Consider the following 16,847-nt stretch of genomic DNA (forward strand, 5'->3'; position numbering starts at 1 on the left):
AAAATAAAGGCGTAACCGGAAGCAACAGCAAATTACAAAATAAAAGACAAGGAAGTAACGGTGGATTACAAAATAAAAGACAAGAAACAATAGGCTTCAGTTATTTACAAAGAAAGCGTAAATATGTGGTAATGTAAAGCGCTTTGGGCATTGTAACAATGTTGATAAATGGGCTATATAAGTACTCTCCATTTACCATAAGTGGCTAAGCTGTGTGTGTGTGCACGCTGTTTGCATTTGTGTCTTGCGATAGCTGGAGTTATGTTGCTGCTGGTACACAAAGAGGGAGGTTAATAGGCAGGATGGTGTGGTCAACTATTATTATTATTACTTATAATTTAATGAAAGTTCGACTGTTTGGCCTTTGAGAGGGTTAAAAAAATGTATTCAATTCATTCAAAGTTTATTATTAGGTGTCAGGAAAACGCGGGTAGGCAGGAAATGTGGACCCAATTGCAGGGAAACAAAAAGCAGCAAGGCAGGTGGTGGTGAACTCAAAAAACGTTTTATTAATAACCAACCAAAAGCACAAAGTACAACCAAAAGGACTGGGGATCATAAAGGCAATATTCCACCCAAAACTTACTTAATCGGAGGGACCGGTAGACGAGGGCTTGGACAGGACTTGAATTTGACATTGACATAGACAATGACGCAACAAGGAGTGAAAGGAAAATTGGAGCTTGTATACACACACGCAGAAAAGGGGTAACGAGACAACGAGGAACAGCTGGGCAACACATGAGGATGCAGATTTGAGCTCACACTAGGAGAAGGCAGAACAGGTGAAATCCAACACAAACCTAACAATTAGGAATGTATTTTTACTTTCTTACTCTTAGGCTAGTGTTCTACATGTTTTAATTTCATGAATTTAGCACCATTTTGGCCTTTGAGAGCCAAAGGTTTATTCAACTATTGTCAACCATACCAGATATGCAATAAAAAGATCTACTGGATTCACTTTGTATTAGTCTTTTTCCTGTTTCGCAAAGGTAAGTAGCAGCCTGACAAAGCCATGATAGCAATGATTTCACATCCAAGTATGTTGCTAAATATATATAAAAGACTCAGGTGACTTGAAGTTCTGCTATGAGACCCCCAATTTGACCAAATTTCAAAATTGTCCAATATGCATGTGTGATTCATCATTGGAAAGCTTAAAATCTCTATTTTCTGGGGAAAGAAAAAATTTCAACAGGAGGGCATTTAAAAAATAAATATATAAATAAATAAATAAATAACAGCAAAACCCTAACTGGAGGCGAGAGCAGAATTAAAGACGCCATGATTTTAACGAGATATTATCACGTAGCTACCTTGATTCGATCCAAAAACTCCATGTAGCATGTATCATCGAGTGTCAAGACACAGATGTGAATGGCCACAGCCGGATTTTTGGGGGATTTTATGGGCATAAAATGGTAATATAACAAGGGTCGTGATGCAGAAATCGCAGACATCAAAGAGTGGTGGAGATGTTCTTTTTCATATATTTACCCTTTTAAACGCTTTTTTTCCAATTTTTCTTTGCTTGGATCGATTATTTATCATCTAACATATTGGGGAAAATGCGACAGTAACGAAAAAAAAAATACAATTAAGCAATAGTTATGAGGTAGAAATCCGTGACTTTTTTACAGATGCCATTTTTTTCATTGTGACGTAATTTGTTTAAAAGTTTAAAATCTGCAAAAGAATAATTTTTTTTAAAGACGTTTTTTGTTTTTAAATTAAATATTAGACATCAATTAATGATTCTAAGCTAAAAATGACAGACATTTTGAATAGTAAATATAATTAATTACCTTCGTTTTATGGCTGGGTTGAAACAAAAGCGGTTGAGCGACGTCTGTAAACGGGGGTTTCCAGGGTAAAAGGGACAAGTTAAAAATAGTTCTGGGGCTTAATGTGCCATGATTCTGCCATGGCGGCATATAGACATATTGCTCTATCAAACACAGCAGTTCTTTCGGCTTAAAATACAGCAGTTTATTTTAATGAGGAGTGCAAGACCAGAAACTGCTTTTTCAGTCTTGTCTGTGTTTTCCGCCATATATTAATAAAAACTGAGTGGTATTGGTATGGTATCGGCCAATACTGCACAGCCAGCTATCGGTATCAGGGCCAAAAAATGGTATTGGTGCAACACTAATAAAAACAAAAAATATATTTCCCTCCCCAATCTTTTTCCATTTTCAAACATTTTTAAAAATGCTCCAGGGAGCCACTAGGGCAGCGCTAAAGAGCCGCATGCCTCTCTTAAAACACGAGTTGCCGACCTCCGCCCTAGGATATCAGATGATATACAGTGGTTCCTCTACATACAAATTTAATTTGTTCCACGACCTGGTGTGTAAGTTGAAATGCTCGTAAGTGGAGTTGGATTTTCCGCTAATACATTATGATTCAATTAATTTGTTCCACTGCCTAAAAACCTACACAAAATCCTTAATAAATACTACTAGTACAAGTACAAGTAGGAGTGGTGTGGCTCAGTGGTAGACTAGTCATTCCCCAACCCAGAGGTTGTGGGTTCGATTCTCTGCCCTGAAGAACTCATTTAAGTATCCTTGAGCAAGATACTGAACTCCACGTTGCTCCTGGTAGGTGGATGAGCATGTAGTCTAAAGCGCTTTGAAGTCCTTGAAGGTGAAAAGGTGCTATACAAGTGTCACTCCATTTACCATCCAATTACACATAGCACAACAAATAAATTATAAATACAAATGGTAATATATGAATAACAATGTGGCGGTTGTGTTTTCCATGGTTTCTGAACGCACCGCGTACCTAACAACAGAGTGAGCGGTGCGGAAGAGTTTTTACTTTTTCTTTTCATGTTTTTGTTGCCATTGGTGGACGGTAGCCGAGTTGTTTTGCACAAGTTCTGAAATCAAAGATTAAAAACCTGGATGAAGCTGGCCACTTCCTTGCCAATGTTACAATAATAATAATTGTCACCTTAAATTATAAAGACTGGCGAACGGAGGTCGAAGGAGGACCGTCGAGATCATAGACATACTCTGGAGTCACTGACGCTCACACCACGCTTATTTTTGTATAATTTCAAACTTAATTTCAATGGTAAGCATAACATTTTTCCTTTTTTTTCACCAACTGCACTAACCTTCTTGAGACTCATGTTGATTAATCTCACAAAAAAAAAAATCAGGCGAGTCCTTGCAGGAAAACAATGAAATTGCGACACTGTCAGAAATCGTCGTAATGTTGTCATCCATCGGGACAAATGACAATCAAATTTTACGTCGGATGTCGAAAGGATCATATGTCGATGCGATCGTATGTCAAGGTACCACTGAACAGAAACAACGTTAGAGAAAAAACATTTTTTTAAACAATATTTTATTAAAATAAAATATTTTCATCACATTTGCAAGGCTCAACAGCAACATCAAGTGTCACTACTTGGTGTTAGCGAGCACTGAAATGCAAATATGTACTCTTACTCGGACTGGACAAAAGTGGTATCGATGTATCCTTGTTCCCAGCTTTGTGGGAACAGTTCGTTTATTCTTAAAGTGTACCTATGCACTTATGTGTAAAGAAAGGTCTGCAAAAGCAGGTTTAAAACAAACCTGACCCGAACGTTCTTATTGGGTTGAACTTGAACCATCAACAGTGGCCTGTGATTTCACAAATGTCCCTCCAAAATCATCCAAAGGCGTAGCCGAAGAATGGAGGGGTGTTACAGCGCTCTCGATTTTCACTTCCTATAGCTACATTGGAATTTTGTCCATTTAGTGTAGTAGCAGTATGTGTCCATACCACAAGCCCAAATGTCTGCAATCTCATCCCCAGATTTGCGCTGTTATGTCGCCAACTTAATTCTCTCCATCAAAGCAGAGGAAAACACCATGCAGGCTTTCGTCCTCGTGTAGTTAATGATTTGTTTTAGAAATAAAACAGTTAATCAGCCTTTGTTTTAGAAATAAAACAGTTAATCAGCCTTCCAAATAAGCACCCCCTCTTGTCTTTCTTCTCCGTGTGCTTGAGCGGATTCTCATCCTCTAACGTTCTGACCACAAGCTCCTAAGAACAGACAAGACAAAATCAATCAGGTTTTTAAGGTACTTTGAAGTATAAACTGGTGAGATCTTACCATGTACTTGAGAGCCAAGTGCTTGAAGTCCTCCACCATTTGACTCATTTCATTCAGCAGAGCTTCTCTCTCTTTGAGCAGCTTGTATTTGTCTCGATTCCAGCGGGACTGTTTTGCTGCCATTTCAAATGTCAGGCGATCTTTGAAAAGTCTCATCTTTTCAAGCTCCACATTGGTTTTAAACAGCTCAGCCTTAGTTTTTAAAAATATCTTCTCATTGCGCTCCATATGTTGACGTATCTTACAATTTTCCATTAACAGTTTTCTGTAGTCTACCTCCAGACATTTTAGGTAGGTGGCCATGTTTTGCTCTTTGTTGAGCCATTCTGATTGACACTCTCCACTGAGTGGGATGTAGGACTGCCTAAATACTGTCCTCATATGCACCTTGTCTGATTTTTTATCACTTTTTGCCTCCATTGTATTGAGTCAACACCCCAAATTTGTCAGACCCACTTTAGTCTGGCCTGTTTCAATGATCTGAGCTCAGCACTTTTTCCCCATTGTACATGCCGTGTCATATGGCTGTCATATTTGACGACGATGACATCACCAAACACATGCTGGTCTCCTATTCATAGACCGATGGCATTATTTAATGATGACATCATCATAGAGGGATGCCGGAATGGTTAGGCACTGGATTGAGATCAAAATTTCAAACCACCACCATTGTATGGTCTGTTTAGGTTCTACAGTGGTATGAAAAAGTATTGGAACCTTTTGGAATTTCTCAGATTTTTTGCATATAATCGCCCTCAATTTTGATTTGATCTTTGTTAAAATCACACAGATGAAAAAACAGTATTTGCTTTAACTAAAACCAGCCAAGCATTTATAGGTTTTCATGTTTTAGTGAGGATAGTATGCAAATGATGACAGAAGGGGGGAAAAAAGTAAGTGAACCATCACATTTAATATTTTGTACCCCGCACCCCCCACGTGCGCAATAACTTCAACCAGACGCTTCCTGTAGCTGCAGATCAATCTGGCACATCTATCAGGACTAATCTTGGCCCATTCTTCTATACAAAACTGCTGTAATTTAGTCAGATTCCTGTCTGGCATGAATTGCCGTCTTTAGGCCATGGCACAGCATCTCAATGGGGTTCAAGTCTTGACTTTGATTTGTCCACTCCAGAACGCGTATTTTGTTCTTCTGAAACAATTCTGAAGTTCATTTACTTCTGTGTTTTGGATCATTGTCTTGTTGCATTATCCATCCCCATTTTAGCTTCAATTGTCTGACAGCCTCAGGTTTTCCTGCAAAACATCCTGACAAACCTTTGAATTAATTCTATCATTATTGATTGCAAGTTGTTCAGGCCCTGAGATAGCAAAACAGCCCAAAATCAAGATGATCCCTCCGTCATGCTTCACAGTGGGGATGAGGTGTTGATGTTTGTGAGCTGGTCCATTTCTCCTCCACACATGACGTTGTGTGTTACTCCCAAAGAATTCAACTTTGGTTTAATCAGTCCACAAAATATTTTGCCAAAACTTCTGTGGAGTGTCCAAGTGCCTTTTTGCGAACATTAAACAAGCAACAATGTTTGTTTTTTTTTGGATAGCAGTGACTTCCTCCGTGGAGTCCTCTCACGAACACCATTCTTGGCCATAGTTTTACATATACAGTAGTTGATGTGTGAACAGAGATATTGGACTGTGCCAGTGATTTCTCTAAGTCTTTAGCAGACACTGTAGGGTTCTTTTTTTACTTCTCTGAGTATTCTACGCTGAACTCTTGGCGTAATCTTTGATGGACGGCCACTCCTTGGGATAGAAGCAATAGTACCAAACTCTCTCCATTTGTAGACAACTTCTCTGACTGTTGAATGAGGAACACTCTCTAAAGAGTTTTAGAGATGGTTTTGCATCCTTTCCCAGCTTTATACAATTAACAATCCTTGATCGCAGGTCTTCAGACAGCTCTTTTGACCGAGCCATGATGCACATCAGACAATGCTTCTCATCAAGACATTTCTTACCAGGTGTGTGTTTTATAGTGGGCAGGGCAGCTTTAAACCACTCATCAGTAATTGCGCAGACACCCAACTTAAAATGTTTGGTAAAAATGGGTCTCAAATGCTCTTTAAGTCTCCTTAGGCAGAGGGTTCACTTACTTATTTTTCCCCCTTCTGTCATTGTTTGCATGCTATCCTCATTAAAATATGAAAACCTATAAATATCTGGGTGGTTTTAGGTAAAGCAGATGCTTTATTTTCATCTGTGTGTTTTTGACAAAGATCAGATCATTTTAGATGGAGATTTTATTCAGAAATGTGAGAAATTCCAAAAGGTTCAGATACCTTTTCCAGTGTTTCCCCTAGGATTTTTTGAAGCTGTGGTGGTGGGCTGCATCGGAGTCGGACAGCCTCATCATGTCGTGCCACAGCGAATTTTTTTTTCTTCATTTTTCCCCCCAAGAAGAACCATAACAAAGATATATTTGAAATATTTCATTAGCCAGGCTAATGTTGTACCTCTCAGCTACAGTACATGTATGTAAAATGCGTAGCTGATTACAGCTACGTTACCCGATGTACTAATGCGACTTTTTTTCTCGTGGCAATAGTACGACTTACATCTCGTAGTGACTCAGGGTTGGCAACCCAAACTGTTGAAAGAGCCATATTTGACCCCCAAAAAAACACAAAAAAAACTGATACAGTATGTCTGGAGCCACAAAAAATTAAAAGCCTTTTACAAGCCTTATAATTATCGATACTAGCTATATTAGCCTACTATAGAAATACGTAATTAGCCTTCATGATTAAATGTTTGTTTTCCCTGCAGTGGATCCTATAGAGAATGACGCACCACGTGACTACTCTGTTGTACTATGCCACCACAAGTTTAACTTCATTACAATATTAATGAATTGAAAGAATGTTTGTGTCATGTTTGTCCTCCTAGAAATCCTATTAAAACAAAAAAATATATTTCCTTCCCCCATCTTTTTCCATTTAAAAAAAAAAAAAAAAGCTCCGAAGCATCGCTAAAGAGCCGCATGCGGCCCGAGAGCCGCGGGATGCAGACCACCGTCGTAGTCCTCCTTTTTCCTTTTATTTGACCCTCATAAGTACTACATTACCACAACAATAACAGTCCTTCTGTCAACTGACCCATTTAGACCACTGGGGGAATTCTAATAGCCGTGTAAAGAGTTTTACTTGATTCGGTGAGAAGGTGAATAGTTTTTTCCCCGTTGTTCGTAAACTAAATTTCCACACAAAGGCACGTCAAGGTACCATTAACTTAGCAAGGAGAGGTATGAGAGTCATTTTTCGAGTGTCCCAGAGCTCGCGAAATTTGGGTGGGGGGGCGCATTTATCATAGTTTCGTCAGCCGTAATTGTCTGAAGTTGGCGCGCCGGTGTTGTGCCGAAAAATAGCCACTCCACGTGAAATGTCCCCCCTGACGGGAGCGCCCACACGTCACTCGTACAAACAGCCTTTTCTTACCAATCGATGGACACAGAAACGACGTTCTTGTACCGTGAATATGTATCATTTTACTCTGCTTGAACTGATAAATCGTTTACTGTGACCAACGCTCTGAAAATAGAGCAAGGCTTTATTTTGGGCCCCGCCTCTCCGCAGTCTCTCAGCGCAAGTTAGTCAAAGTTTGCTTTCCGTCCAAGACGGCCGTCCACCGCTCACTTTCGCCGAAAAGTCCGATCCAAATTATTGTAATGCCCCGGATATGGGCAAGAAGGAGAGAAGTCTGTATTTGCTTACCCACTTTATTGTGGTAACAATAATAAAGAAAAACAATAACAAAATAACGGCGGGCTGCTACAACATGCGACCGCTATCTCTCGCTATCTCGCTCGTTCTCCCATTCTTCCTACTCGTTCCCCTTGCGTCTCTTAAGGGGGGGCCTGCATAGTTACGAACATTAGGCTACAATACACAATGAATAGGTGTCCGCTGAACTCCTCCCACTCGGCTGCCGCTAGTTTGAAGCGGCCTTAAAATTTTTTTTTTATTTAAATAAATAAATAAAATACATCTCATTTGCCAGGCGTGGCGGCTTTCATTTTAGTGTGGCGGTGCGCCACAATCTGTTTATAGAGTCTACCCACGCACCACGTGTTCGCTGTAGGGTTCCGCCCACTTGTCCGTCAAAACATAGTGTTAACCTATTACGGCTACGTACATTTCTCCTATTTACAGCGTGTTTTTCTGCTCCTTAACATTAATAATCAAAATGGTGAAGGCGTGTGTGGCTGTTGGTTGCACTAACAGAGAAGATGGAAGGAGAGACTTGAAATTTTACCGTATTCCGAGGGATCCAAATAGAAGAGCGAAATGGACGGCTGCAATTCGACGTGAAAATTGGACACCAAAAAATCACCAGAGACTATGTAGTAGTCATTTTATATCCGGTAAGATGCATTTAATATATATTTAGAGGGTTTTGGCCTGACAACCACAATTAAGATCATTGCTAGGCTAATCGCCGACAACATACGACGTAGTACGACATAGTTTCAAATTCAAGATGTTTGTGACTTCCCTATCTTCCACCATCGTTATTTTTTGAATAATATTTAGCTGGTACCAAGTAAAAGAAACTGGCCTCGTCTATGGGGCTGACAAATAACCACAATTAAGATCATTGCTAGGCTAATCGCCGACAACATACACGTATGTATGTAGTGCGTGCTATCGCTAAACCATATAAACATTGAAAGCCTTAACTCCATTGACAAACGACATGAAATACATTAGACTTGACAGTGGATGTTAGCAATAACAGAAGAATTCGAATGGAAAATTTCGTAACTCACCTTTCCAAGCACAAGATAGATTCCTGCCAAACGAGGACCTGTTTCACCCAACCAGCAACGAAGTATTTATAAGCGTCCAAGCTCTTGAAGTTTTTCGTGAGAATAGGCTGATTTTGTGTGGACAAGATCATTTTAAATATCAGCGTAGCAGATGTCAGGCAGACAGGGCGAAGACATTGGGTCGAAAAACATCGATTTGGGCATCAAATATGGATCTGGCGACTGTATAGAACGAAGCTTTTCCTCATAACGCCTTTTATGCAACAGATCCAGTGAGTTTGCGGCATCAGAAAGCACCGGGTCTTCCATGAAATGCATTTTAAATTGCGCCATCAATTGAAATCAATGCAAATACAGAGTCAAAATGACGGACAAGTGGGCGGAACCCTACAGCGAACACGTGGTGCGTGGGTAGACTCTATAGGGGAATCCCTGTTTTCATACCACTGTACATTGTTTTCTCGTTTATTTTGACATTGAGCATACAAGTTATGGTTCATGGGTCACAAATCAATGAAGTCATTTCCATAAAGAAAAAAACACCATTATTTTTGGGATCAGACTTTTAATTGCAGTTGGAATTCACATAACATTTGTTTGTATATAATGTACGTATAATGTACAACCGTACATGATGTAAATATATTCCCCTTCTTTGATTACTTTGTTATTTTAATGTAATTCAAAAATGTGACTCAGCTTTTTGTGCTGTTTATCAAAATGCCAAAAGGAGAGGAAAGGGTTTCTTCTGAGTTGTAAAAAAGAGAAACGGCTCCCAAAGTCACACAAAAGCAAAGGAAGGAGAATCTATTGAATTGTCTCTAAGGTTGTACACGGCACTGCAGGGGTTGGTAGCTACTAGAAATCATTCACTGTATATATTTTTCTGTATCGACTTGTGACACAAAGAAAGAAAATAGCACTGCAAACTATTTCATATTCTTTACGATGGTTGTTCTGTGCTGTTATTTTTTCCTGCAATACTCTTCGAAAGTAAAATCTACCATATGATAAGCAACTCCAATGTAATGAGAGGAAGTCTGGAACCTGCAGAAAGGTCACAAAATCATGCAGACTGGACAAGTACAATTGCACAGATGACTTGATTGTCAGTCTCACAAGTCAACATGTCGCTTTCAGGTGAAATTCGCCAACAGCATGAGTTACAAGTAAGCTAATATATTTGGAAACAATCCTATAAGAAAAATGAGTATTGTATGTATTCTCTAGATATGTTTTGTTTTCAACAGTCTTTCATGAGAATTTAGTAGGCTTTTGTACTACAAATTGAACAAGGTTTTATTTCTATAATTATATAATTACAACTTTTGTATGAATCCGGACTCTCTAACCGTAATGTTTTATCTTACGGCACTTTGTATTGATTCAGTGTAATAATAGTAATAATAATCTGTTTCCAGCACATCCAACATTTGTGTACTGTATTATGTTGAGGTATGGTTACTAAAGATAAGCTCCACCCTTCATGGCCCTGTAAAATAATAATGGTGACAATAATTGGGGCTAAATGAACCTTAATTTGCACCCTTTTTTCAGTCTAGTTTCTGTCTGGCAATAAAATGAATTTCTTCTAAAAATTTAACAATTGGAGGCAAGCCACCCTGCTCTACCACAGCTCAATGTGTGTGAAGCACACTTCGCTTCTTGTGTTGTCAAGTGATCAAATAAAAACATGATTCGCATGTTTGTTTTAAATAAAAATAATTGTACCTTATAATTATTTTGATGTGTTGGGTATTGAACTAGCTCTTTTGCAAAATGTAAAAAGTTGCACCTGAATACTCAGCTCATTTGAACAAAACAATCTCTTATCACTAGGGATGGGCATCGAAAATCGAGCATCGATGGGAACCGGTTTTAAGACTCCGATGCTCCCGGAATAGTTCAAGTTTTTAAACTTTCAATTCCTTGTTTCGATGCCCTGACCGGCGAGCGGAAAAAAATTGCTCAAGTTTAAAGACTGATATTTATATACAAGTTCTAATTAGCCCTGTGAGAGAAGTTCATTTAATTTCAAAATTTGTCGAGAAGTTAAGACTTTAATACGAACTATGCAATTTTTTTGACCCTGCATTTTTTTTTATTTTTTATTTTTACCCTGCCTCTTAAAAGAATCAGAATCGGGAATCGTTCGGAACCGGAATCGTTCCATTTCAAACGATGCCCAACCCTACTTATCATATCGGTTAATATTGGCAAATCTTGAAAAAAGTCCATCTAATGGCCCGATATATCAGTCAACTTTTACAAGAAAGGTCATCACCCAAACAGTAAACATAACCATTATCAAATCGGTGTGATATCGAGCGATTTTGAAAAAAGTCTATCGGCCCGATATATCGGTCGACTTTCATCAAATTTTCTCGACCCTGCATTTTTTTTTTGACCCTGCCTCTTAAAAGAATTGGAATCGGGAATCGTTCGGAACCGGAATCGAAACGTGGAATTGGAATCGGAACCGGAATCGTTCCATTTCAAACGATGCCCAACCCTACTTATCACAGAGTCTTACTTCCTGGGCAAAACTAATCAATTTACTCTGGGGAATGAAAATTCTTGGCCGAAACGGAAAATCGAATATGAAGAAAAAAAAAGCAGAAAACCGAAACCAATTATTATTCAATTTTTTAAAATATATTTTCAATTTATATAACATCCCCTTCCCACCCACATATAAGCTCAGTAATATTCACAGAGGCTGTTCCACTGTAAGTGCTATCAACTACGTCAAGCCAACATGCACTCTTTCCACTCTAATAGCATGAGCAGTGAATGCTACTTTCTTTTTCTGTAATTTTACTTTAGAGAAAAAAGCACCTTGGTTTCATTCACAATGCCCACTTTTCCGTGTCCACGAAACCCTCAACTCCTCTCTTTACTAGGGCTGGTGAAAGACAAAATTTCTTTACTGCAGTTAATATGAGGACGACTAAGGAGAGGGTGAATGACTGCCACAGAGCAGTGACCCAGTTCATTGTGAGAGGCCTACACCACTTTACAACAGTGGAGTCTCAGGGATTTGTTGGTCTCATCAACTCAAAAAGATCTCTGGCATTTTAAAAGAGTTTGAGATAGATCCTACAAGACAGTAGCTGTGATCGCTGACAGCGCTGGCAAAATGGATGTCACTGTGAAAAGTAAACGTCATTAAAAAAAAAACAAAGACGCTCGAAACTTTATTATTACTGCCACTGACAGATGGGGTGAAATCAGAGCAGTGGTGCTTAGACGAGCCTAGAATGAAGAGCAGCGCCTAGGTATTTTAGTTGTTTCAGGTTTTCCTCAACACCCACAGGTGCTTGATGTCAAGACCAGATGGAACTTGCTCTTTCAAATGATAGAGAGTCTTGGACTCATGCTTGCGAAAGATAACGCCCAAGAACAGCATGTTCTGTCTGAAATATGAGGATTTACAGTATATAAGATTGAGGAGTTTCTCCACCTCAAGAGAATCCTCCACACATCCAAGCTGTTGCCAGAGACAAAAATCCCATCTGTGGACAGATGGCCAAACTTCCACAAAAGAAAAGAGAACTTTACAGTGAAAAATTGGGACAACCAGCAAAGAAAAAGTGTGGGAACCTCTCCACGCGCTACCAGGATGTGGAGCTTCAAGCCTTCCGACACCAGAACACAGCGATGAACCCCAGATTTAAGAGACATCATTGAAAAATTCCACCTAGGACTGGCTAAAGAAGACTGCTGCTTAGGCCACTCTGACTGCATAAGCAATGAGTGTTAATAAAAGCCGGAGCACACACACTTAGAACTAGGGGTGTGAAAAAAAAAAAAATCTATTCTGAGATATATATATATCGCAATATTGTGTCACAAAATTATCGTATTGATTCAAAATCAGTCTATATCGATCCTTACACGTGTGTTTTTGGGTGAAAATAAACAATATAGTGGCTGCACCTCTACTCCCGTCCACTAGTTGGCAGCACACAGCTGCCTTGCCTGAGGTAATAACAACATTTGGCACGAGGGTCCCGCGGGGTTTGGGGCCACAGAGAAAAAGTTTCAACATGGCGGAGGTGGAGATATGCGATGCCCTAAAGTACCTTTATAAGTAAGTTATGTTGCACAGTTCTAACTTGAACAAGTTATTTTCGTTTTTTTGGCCCTGTGGCGGTTGGTATACCTGAATACTCAAGCTAATGTTTTGTTTTGACCCGCCATTTTAAGAAAATAATAACTTCGTTATTGATGTTATTGGTATTCATCCTTTTGAGATGTGTTTTTTCCCCATACAGTGGTACTACCACATATGAAGTTAATTTGTTCCAGGACCTTGTTTGTAAGTCGAAATGGTCGTATGACAAGCAGGATTTTCCCATAAGAATATATTATAATTCCATTAATTCGTTCAACAGCCCGAAAACCTACACTAATTCCTTAATAAATTCTGCTGTTACTATTGCAAATATCAGTTACAAACAGCAAAACAGATAAATTATGAATAAAACTTGGTATAATGATATAATAATAGTAATAATAATAATAATAATAATAATACCAGTAATAATGTAACAAATTGGGTTGTAATGTGGCAGTTGTATTTTGTACGGTGTACCTGAACACACCGCATGGCTGACGACAGGGTGAGAGAGTGCAGTTGAGATATTACTCTCTCTTTTAGCGTCCCGTTGTTTCTGGCGTCAGCTGCCACAGACAGTTGGCGAAGCTCCCGATCTCTTTGGCGATGGTACCACAATATAATTGTCATCTTAATTTATAAAGGCTGGTGAAAGGAGGCCGGAGGAGTACTGTCAAGCAGTTCATGGACGCCCATGCTCATATTTTTTTATAATTTCCATCTTCATTTCAATGTTAAGCCTCACCTTTTTACTTTTTTTCACCACCTGCTTTAACATTCTTGGAGCCCATGTTGATTTCTCTCACAAGGAAATCTGCCGTGTGTCTGTCTTGCGGGAAAACAATGAAATTGCGACGCTGTCATATATCACCGTATTTCGAGCATTTCGTCGGATGTAGAAACAAATGGCGAGTCAAATTTTACGTCTGATGTCGAAAAGATTGTCCGTCGAAGCGATCGTAGGTCGAGGTACCACTGTATTTAAAATCCTGCATATAAGCAGGTTTGTACTGAAGCTGGTTTGCACTAAAGCAGGTATAGACTAAAAAACAGCAAATGTTATAATTAAAGCCATACGTTGTTCAAACATAAAACAAAAACATGTATACTTGAGTGTTGGAAGAGGAATACATTGATATAAATATACTTTTATGTTCATTTTGATTTGTTTTTTTCTAAAGTGATTACAAATATGGCAATAATCGTCTGACGGTGTAGTTTCGGGATTAATTTAGATCAAATCAAATCGTGACCTGTGTATGAATCATGATAAAAATCATATGATATGAAGCAATACCGACCCCTGCTTAGAACAGAAAGGATCTGAAGAAGAATCATTTACTGTATTATAAATAATTTTATTTTAAAAAAAAAAATAATAAAATAAAAATAAAATAAAACCCTGTTAATTCTTATATTTGCATGTTTTTGGTACAAATGAGAAAATACCAATAAAAATATTAAAGTACCTAATTGATAATAAGTACCCTGAGGAATAGTAGTGCCTATAATAACTATTCCTTGTGTTAGAGGGTTTTTATCATTAGAAGTGAAGATAAAATAATCAATAATTGATGATTAAATATTAAAAAGCCTGTTAAGCATTTTGCATTAATTCTGCACTCATGTAATTCTCATTCAATTCAGTCAGGAACTAGTAAATAGTTTTAACAATTTAAATGCATACCTGCGTGTACAGTTTCCTACTAAATTCTCATGTGACAACCAAAGCATGAAGCCCATTGAAAAATCTTTTTTTTTAATTTTTTTTTTTTTTGAGGTTGCAGTATGACCTTTTACTAATTTTCCATTGTTAAAAGAGAATTGATAGCCCACTGGATTTTTACTTGGCACTTTCTATTAGACCGTCCTGAAAACATGAGAGAACTTGTCACTTGGTAATGCAATGTACTATTTGGTACTGAATGGGTGGCAGTAGATGAGTTTTAAGTGCATCGTGGGAAAATGTGCAGGTGAGTCAGCATTTGACAGATGTGTAGAACTGACATCGGGATTGAAATCACCCAGGGAATCAAAATAGGCTCTACAGTGTAATCATGCATTTTCACGACAGGGCAAAGCCTTACAAAATGAAAATGCGTGTGCGTGGACACCTGACAGTAAATCACAATCATGCCATGACATGACAGTTAAAGTGTAAAATCCACCCCTTTCCCAATAATAATATAAATCTTTTTTTGGAAGACAACAACTTTTTAAATCAATATTCTACGTGATAAAAAACTCACCGTAATGCCTTTGGAAAGTAGCAATGAGGAGGGCAGTTAAATCACTTCCACCATTGATCTTACTGCGCAGACATGAACGCATTAGGGGAGGGGGTAAATCGTTATTAAATTGTTTTTCATGAATATGGTATGATTCATAATAAAAGTAAACTTCTGTCATAAATAACATTTTTGTATTTTCAATAAAACTCTTATTATACAAGATAAGTTGTCACATAGTTGTCACACAGTTGATCAATTGATGCAAACAATACTATTAGGTCAGTCAAAGAAAAGTCATTTACAGTAGATAGGAAGCAAAACACGATCAGTGATATTTGGGAAGACTTTTTTTGGTTTGTTAAGATTATAATACAACATACTGTATATTTTATTAATCCCAAAGGTCAGTGTTACATGTGGAAACTCTTGCTCTCATGTTCAGAAAAATTACCAATTCAGACCATGAAAGGTAAAGAAAAGATGACCCATCAGACTCTCTTTTTCAGTCAGTCCGCTTACATGTGCTGCTATTGTAGCTAAAACGGCAAAGGTCATTAGATGTGCTCTTTTAAATTTGCAACTCCAGTAAATTGCCGGCAATGGAAAATCAAAGCGATCAATTCAAGAACTTGAATTGAACGGCTCGATCGAGTCTCCTATGTACAATGTGCATGCTGTCCGCCAGTCAAATAATCAAGCACATTGATGTACCCTCCACTCAAATATATACTGATCATAATGCCAGCTTTGCACAAGCAGAGCGAAGGAAACACCGAGTATGGAAACTCGCAACTGTGCTCAAACCTTGCAGCGATTTGGAACAAAACATTCGCAAATGCCATGTAAACGTACTGAGCGAGTTGGGGAAGTAAATGCCAGTTTCAGCGATGTCACGTTCCCAAACTCTGATGGATCATTAAAGTGATATATGGTCTCAAACGAAAGACTGAGTATTTTCCAGAGTGGACAATATTTTTACACTTTCTAGAACCAGTAGAAAGTTATTCCATCCACTTTAAATGCAGCAGAATTGACTCACACTGATCATCACATGGATCAGTCAGTCACTGGGAAAGATAGGACTCGCCTTAGTATGCAGTCCCCTCAGTGGCAGGTCTTCATCCCGGTCAAATAGGGGGACTCTTGTCGGCACAGGCCCATCTGCTGCTGTTGCTGCTGCTCCTGGTGATCCAGAGCCATGCCCTCCACAAAATCTGGCACCGGAAGCCCTGAGAGGATCATGACCGATTTGTTCCAGATCATGAACGTGGGTACGACCGGCAGAAGGAAGGAAATTTCGAAGGTATGAATGTGATGGGAGTTCATGGCGTCGTAGAAAGACAGCGAATTGTTGTCGTAGTCCAGGAGGACGCCCAGACGCCTTAGCTGCAGGCTGGCCTCCACCAGCATATCTTTGCCATCATGGCGCACCATAAAGTTGTTGTTGCAGCGCGAGAACACCCAAGACGATGAGTTTTTGCCACTCCATTCATTTTTAGGGGCGGATTTGTAAGATACGCCAATGGCATACCTGCAGGGATAAAAACACATTTTGGAATGTATTAGCAATCTAAAAGC

At 38.8% G+C, this 16,847-nt stretch overlaps 2 protein-coding genes across 5 annotated transcripts in view; both read right to left on the reverse strand.

The window, feature by feature from the left end:
- Positions 1 to 547: 547 nt before the first annotated feature.
- LOC130923940 (chromosome partition protein Smc-like) lies at positions 548 to 4,828 on the reverse strand. The gene is made up of 2 exons (XM_057850102.1): positions 4,124 to 4,828; positions 548 to 4,053 (listed from the first exon to the last, which is right to left on the reverse strand). Exons 1-2 carry the CDS (start codon positions 4,541 to 4,543, stop codon positions 3,931 to 3,933), a joined length of 543 nt encoding a protein of 180 aa, XP_057706085.1. The 5' UTR covers positions 4,544 to 4,828; the 3' UTR covers positions 548 to 3,930.
- Positions 4,829 to 9,365: 4,537 nt separating this feature from the next.
- Positions 9,366 to 16,847, reverse strand: part of mid2 (midline 2) — a 240,067-nt gene continuing 232,585 nt past the window's right edge. For all 4 annotated transcript variants that reach the window (XM_057850096.1, XM_057850099.1, XM_057850097.1 and 1 more), the window contains one exon: positions 9,366 to 16,800. In XM_057850096.1, the coding sequence (XP_057706079.1) occupies positions 16,374 to 16,800 (427 nt within the window). In that variant the 3' untranslated portion in view covers positions 9,366 to 16,373. The remainder of the gene's footprint in view (positions 16,801 to 16,847) is intronic.

Source organism: Corythoichthys intestinalis, chromosome 11, assembly GCF_030265065.1.
Source record: "Corythoichthys intestinalis isolate RoL2023-P3 chromosome 11, ASM3026506v1, whole genome shotgun sequence".
Classification (NCBI taxonomy): domain Eukaryota; kingdom Metazoa; phylum Chordata; class Actinopteri; order Syngnathiformes; family Syngnathidae; genus Corythoichthys; species Corythoichthys intestinalis.